This window comes from Prunus dulcis, chromosome 1, assembly GCF_902201215.1.
Source record: "Prunus dulcis chromosome 1, ALMONDv2, whole genome shotgun sequence".
Lineage (NCBI taxonomy): Eukaryota > Viridiplantae > Streptophyta > Magnoliopsida > Rosales > Rosaceae > Prunus > Prunus dulcis.
The window spans coordinates 6,598,748-6,604,771 of NC_047650.1; the positions used below are offsets into that span (position 1 = coordinate 6,598,748).

The 6,024-nt window shown below is 36.2% G+C and overlaps 1 protein-coding gene across 1 annotated transcript; it reads right to left on the reverse strand.

Moving 5' to 3' along the window:
- Positions 1-206: 206 nt before the first annotated feature.
- On the reverse strand, positions 207-5,056 carry LOC117615922 ((DL)-glycerol-3-phosphatase 2). The gene is made up of 6 exons (XM_034345103.1): positions 4,751-5,056; positions 4,041-4,265; positions 3,768-3,828; positions 3,426-3,573; positions 2,959-3,038; positions 207-667 (listed from the first exon to the last, which is right to left on the reverse strand). Exons 1-6 carry the CDS (start codon positions 4,827-4,829, stop codon positions 535-537), a joined length of 726 nt encoding a protein of 241 aa, XP_034200994.1. The 5' UTR covers positions 4,830-5,056; the 3' UTR covers positions 207-534.
- Between the last annotated feature and the right edge of the window lie 968 nt (positions 5,057-6,024).

Sequence of the window (6,024 nt, forward strand, 5' to 3'; positions counted from 1 at the left end):
GATCCTGTTGTTGCAACAACTTCAAGAAGAACCCCATACACATAATATGTCTAAAGCTAAACATTCACTTCTATGATATAAGAGAAAAACCCACGTAATCCTCTACCAAAGTTACATTGTTAAGTGACAATTGCTTTCATAACCTCTGAATTTCCTTTCAGCGAATTGGCCTTAATTTACAACTTACCTAAAGTATTACAAAAGGGTTGCAGAATATCAATATTTTATTTCAGCAATTCTACTCCTAACCAAAATGCTGCGAAGCGTTGTACGAAATAATTTCTGACCAAATGCTGTTGATGCAGGTGTACTTATGTATCATCTGTCAAAAGCTCTAACATGTAAAGCTACTGATAAGAAACAGCAAGGATTTTTAAACAGAAAATTCAATAATCACTGTATGAAGTGGCTGACCAGTTTTAGAATAACGTAAGAATGATATTCTGGCAAAAACCATCAAGGTGTGCCTTCAATTCTAATCAATAAAAGTTGCTTGTTTCCCTATTGCAGCATAAATATGCCACAAAGCATAGTTTAGCTCGCTGGATTTTCAAATGGAGGAAGACCCCAATCATTTGGGTTTAAATCCAACAGGGATTTCACAACTTGGTCTGCAATATCATAAAAAGAGCTGTCCAGCCTTGGATCTGGAACCATGACAACCGACCTGCATAGAGTGTGATTAAAATATTAGCAACCCAACTCAAAATGTTCCATTGAATCAAAAAGTCGGTGTTTTGTAGATGTTATAAATATAATATTGGCATGCAGATACTGTAGACAGTTCAATGTTGCAGCACAAAAGCAGAGAACAAATATTCAAAACAACATAAAGGTCAGACGACCTCTATTGGAGGTCATTAAGTTGGGATGCCACCAAGAACAAGCCATAAAAATCATTAGATTCTAATGAAGAGGTGACTCAATGTACGGCACTAGTAGAGAAGGCAAATTACCTATTTGGTGCAGGGTCTTTCCGGTTCAATCGGGAACAAGCAACAAATGCATATTTTGAATTTTGTTTGCAAGCAGAACTTCTCTACTTTAAAGCATTCATTTCAGTACTACAGATTCATTATGTCCTTCCATTTCTGAATGCATATTACCCATCCATTACTGATTCAAACGGTTAATAATCAAAAACTCATTTCCGTGCCAAAGGAAAGAAGGCCTCATTCAAAGGCGTTAGGAAATGTTTCTAGCCCTTCCATTAGTGGTTAAGCCTACAAGACTGCAATCCAATTCTGCCTATGGCTCAAGTTCTTTGGTTTCATGGCAACGTGATCAGTGGCTGGGGGCACAAGCATGTAGGCTCAACCCCCCTTTGGTTTGAAAGAGGATGTCAGATCTTCAGGCTAAACTCTAGACATGTACTACTATATTTCACATTTAGTTTGTAAACTTCATTGTCCTTCTTTAATTATTGTATTCAATCATTCTAATATTGAGGTCAAAATTAACATGACATATAATGTTTAGTTTTCTCCCAAGTAGGCAAGTCCACTTTGCAATACTTCAAAACAAATCCCCCATTGTCTCGCTAAAAAATTCTTTATATATTTAATGTTCTATTCTATAAAAGATAAACATGTATCACATCCTTTCATTTGTGAAATTATTAATGCCTAGATAATTACAGACAGATAAGAATGTCACCGACTGTTTACCAAGCATTTAGCCAATAGGTGTCCTTTTGATGTCTGGCAACCAAACCAGCAAATGTACACAGGTCTATAGCAATAATATCATTGACTTAACAACTTGTTTTTAATTTTCGTACTCACATTATCAATCAACCTTCAACATCTGAATCAAATTTGGAGATTTTTCCAAAATTTGGCAAATATGATGAGAAAGTGAATTATTATGATAGGTAAACTGCCGTTTTGCCCCCTGACTTTTACCCAAGCATCAAATTGGGGCATAAAACTTTTCTTTTTCAGCCAATCTGAATTACTAACTTCTTTAAATAACGGCCCAGCTCCTCCGTCACCCATTTTCCCCGCAGCTCATGCTGCAACTCCTTCCTTTGTACTACTACTCAATAGCCTGGCCAACAACATCTACAAGCCCTCTTCCAGATCCCATTGAATCCAGAAATTTCATAGAGGAATAGCATGAGCTGTGGAAGCCTTTCTTCCCCAAATCTCAGCCTTCCCTGTCCATAAATTACACCATCCGATATCTCTTCTCTGAGTTCTCTCTCATCCCCCATTGTATCCAAAGATTAAACACATTGCAAGAAACATCAACACTAGCAACAGAAAAAACAGCAGTCCAGGCCATCATCTCATTCTCATTTTGACTACCACCCCACGATCCTAAACACAGTACGATTTCCCTCTTTGATTTTGTTTGTAACTACAAAAGTACTGAATTTTGGGAGAATCCCACCTGAAAATTTCGTTATTTAATCCATATTTTTGTGATTTGTACTTTTTGTTTTCCATTTCAGAAAGAACCAACTTAAGAAAGTTTGCCAAGTACCAGCTACGAATCTCTCTTCAGTCTTCGGACATATGGGCATTGCACAAATTTACTTTATGTTAATTAGTGAATTTGCTTGGTTTATTGTTTTGTTCTTCCTATTATTTCTTTGTTTCGGGGAGGGGGAGGGGCGAACTGTGAGGTTGGGGTGGTTTTCCCCCCTTTTTTTTTTTTTGTTTTCTAATTTGAACTTTTTAAATTTTAAATTTTAAATTATTGTTTTATCTCATAAAATGTCAAAATTGTCCGAAAAAAGTGCCTCACGTGCATTTTTGGGGGGAAATTTGGATGGAATCCTAAAAGTTGATGGTAAAGCCCACATTCACCTATTTAAAAAGTTTGTAACACAAATTGGCTGAAAAAATAAGAAGTTAAACCCCGATTTGACACTTGGTAAAATCGACAGTTTACCCTATATGATATGATAACTGAAATTTTACACAAGAAAAAAATTCAAATTATAGCACTCACATCCCAGCATTTTTAGCTGCAAGAACTCCAGCGGGTGCATCTTCAAACACCAGAATTTTCTTTGGATCAATTGGGGCACCCTGTTTACACAAATCTTGTCATCAGTCACGTTTACATAATCACTCCTGATGTTGACTGAAAATACTAATGAGTAAAGGAGCAATAATAGCACAGCCCATGCTGAACAGATATTCCCACAACTATCATAACCTAATGTCATAACCATCTTGTTGCTGTGACAATCAAATCATGCTGAATATTTTGATATCCTAATTTTGTTTGTGTATAAGTTGTGTAAACAAGTGCACAGTAATACATTGATTGTGTGTTTATTCATATGGGCTATAAAATTGATTACGGAAAACCCCATTTGTGACTAGTCATTTTGGGACGCCATGCCTATGTGTCGAGCATTTCAGGGGTCAGAAAACTAATATAACAAAGGAACACATCTGAGATGGTTATACCTCAAATCTTTTGGCTGCTGCAAGGAATATATCCGGCGAGGGCTTCCCTTGTTTAACTTCTGGATCATCGCCAAGGACAACATGATGCATCAATGAAAAAAGTTCGCCATGGCGTTGTGTTTTCAATTCAAAGTGCCGCTTATGAGAACTGCAATATATATTTATAAACAAGTGATGCTTGTGCCAGTCTTTGGATTTTCTCAGTATACTATAAATTATGACGACTCAAAAAGGTTGAAAGGTTTGAAGTTAATGAACATGCTATAAACAAACTGCTCTAGATCTGCATTTGGTAAAACTGGTTATAAGTACAAAATGAAAACATAAATAAAGGAACTATACCCTGTTGCTAAGGCAAACGGTATTCCTTTCTCATGAAGATGCCTGATCAAGCGGCTAGCCCCTACAATTTAGCATAGAAAAAGATAAATTAAAACTAGCAGAACCGTTATGTATACTAATGATATTCGGCATGTGCAAATAGAAAGCTAAACTGGGTACGATTAAGTTTAAAATGGGTACTTGATTAGAACATAAGGAGTACAAATAAAAGTCAAATAGAAGCAGGCATGTGCATGCAAATATCTGTGCTTCATAGTACTCAAACAATGGTACCTGGCATAAGATCGCTTGTCGGAAACATACTCTGCAGCTGTGCCTCTCTTTCAATTAGAAAGTCCTCAGCAGTAAGGGTGTCACTAATTCCAGTCTCTTCAACAAAGACCCGAGCAGCTTCTATTGCTTTCTTCCCCATCATTTTGGCTTTCAGAGACCAATCAAAAGTTTTATTATACCTAGCCAGTATAATTTCCTGGACTTCAGTATAGAACTTCTCTGTGTCTGAATCAGCAAAAATCATATCAGATCAGCAGTTTCATTCCTAGAATCTGGGCATAAACCATAATCCTCCAACTTAACAACCAAGCTATTTGATAACTCATTAATAAAAAACAACATGAAAGAATGTTGTGTCATTAATTATTATCAAGCACAGAATAAAAATTCCTGAGCAAAAATAATTGCAAATGTTCGAAGCTCTAGCAACATATTTGTTGTCAACCAATATAGTTTCTATTGCCAAGCTCAGCATAGTATGCAAGAGCAGAAAGAACCCAAAACTACAACAGCCCGTACTTAAAACAACAAAAAAAGAGATAGAATACCCAAATTGGTCCACAGAATTATCAGAAACAAAAACCACAAGCAATAACTTGTCATGTGGTAGTGTAACATGCGTGGCAAGAGCCCAACTACAGAGAAACGAGGACGATACACAAACAGATTGTAAAGAGAGACAATGCACGGAAAGTGTTTGACAAAATTACCGAGTAAGAGGCCGTCCATATCGAAGATGACATGAGTGATTGGTCCTCTGCTCGAGACAGCTTGAGATGGATTTGTCATTGCAAAACGGAGTCTTGAAATTTCTGGCTTGTGCGCAAAAATGGATAGTTTTTGGAGGAAGATGAAGAAGAATGCACAAAGGAACGTGGTGGAGGAGCAATAGGATTTGGGAAAGCTAGTCGCTGGCAAAGTCTTAACATAGAGTTGGAAGTGGATCCAACTTCCAAAGCATCCATATGGGCCGGACCGGGTGGTCGTTTTATACTCTGCCACAAATTCTACTGGTAAAGGCAGTTAATAAGTTGATAAGCAATTAGGTATCAACAAGGCCACGTTTGGTTTACAGAATGAATTTGAATGGAAAATATTTCTCATGTTATTTTTTAAGGGATGAAAAATGGAAGATTCATTTCCCATGTTTAGTAATACTGGGAAAGTAACAGGGAGATAACATTTTATTTCATTTCCCATGTTTGTTTTGAGTAGGAATATAAAACAAAGTTTGTATAAATTTTCAATTATACACATATTAAATTAAATAAAAAAAGAATACATTTAATGATATGTTGTAATTCTAAATTGTTAATGGGGACAAAATGGTCATGAAAAATGAGTATTTAATGTTAGTTCATTTCCCAAAACGTTCTCATGATGAGGGAAAACAAAACCTAAGTTGGGAGGATGACTTCACATTCCTCCCTACTTTCCCATGGATCAGGCAACGATTTCTCATACATGGACTTACCAAACATAGGAAAGTAATTGATTTCCCATTCTCAAGTCTCCTTTCCTATTAACCAAACGGGGCCCAAGTTTCAAGCACGTGATATTAATCCGCATGTTATAATGTGAGTTAACAATGAGTTTATATTATCAGTTTGCATTTGAAAATACAAGTGTTATACCATGAATGAATGAATATGATCTCACTGAAAAATTACTAGCAAAGTTTTATCAAAATTGTCATTTGCGTCATTTGCGCCAAAAGAGGTTTTGCATGTTATTATGTCTAATAATAACATATCAAACACTATCTTGACTCACACATGGTGATGATGTTGAAAACATAGCAAAGAACAAAAGAGAAATCTTTTTTTCTCCTTGAAGACAAGCCTTATAGTAGTAATTCTAGATGGGGTGAATTTTGGTAAAGCTTTAGTGTCTCAGCTCTAGAAGGGAGCTTTCTATTTATAAGCATCTCACTAGGAGTCTTGCTGATCAAGAAACTCTTAGAAATAACTCTAATGTGATAGAC

Bases quoted from the DNA above. Each gene is read 5' to 3' on its own strand.
- LOC117615922 (XM_034345103.1), bottom strand. From the start codon at position 4,829: ATGACAAATCCATCTCAAGCTGTCTCGAGCAGAGGACCAATCACTCAT. The intron at 3,829-4,040 runs GTACCATTGTTT...GCTAAATTGTAG, and splicing joins GACAAGCGATCTTATGCCAG to GGGCTAGCCGCTTGATCAGG. The intron at 3,039-3,425 runs GTATAACCATCT...TTGTGTAAACAG, and splicing joins CAGCAGCCAAAAGATTTGAG to GGTGCCCCAATTGATCCAAA.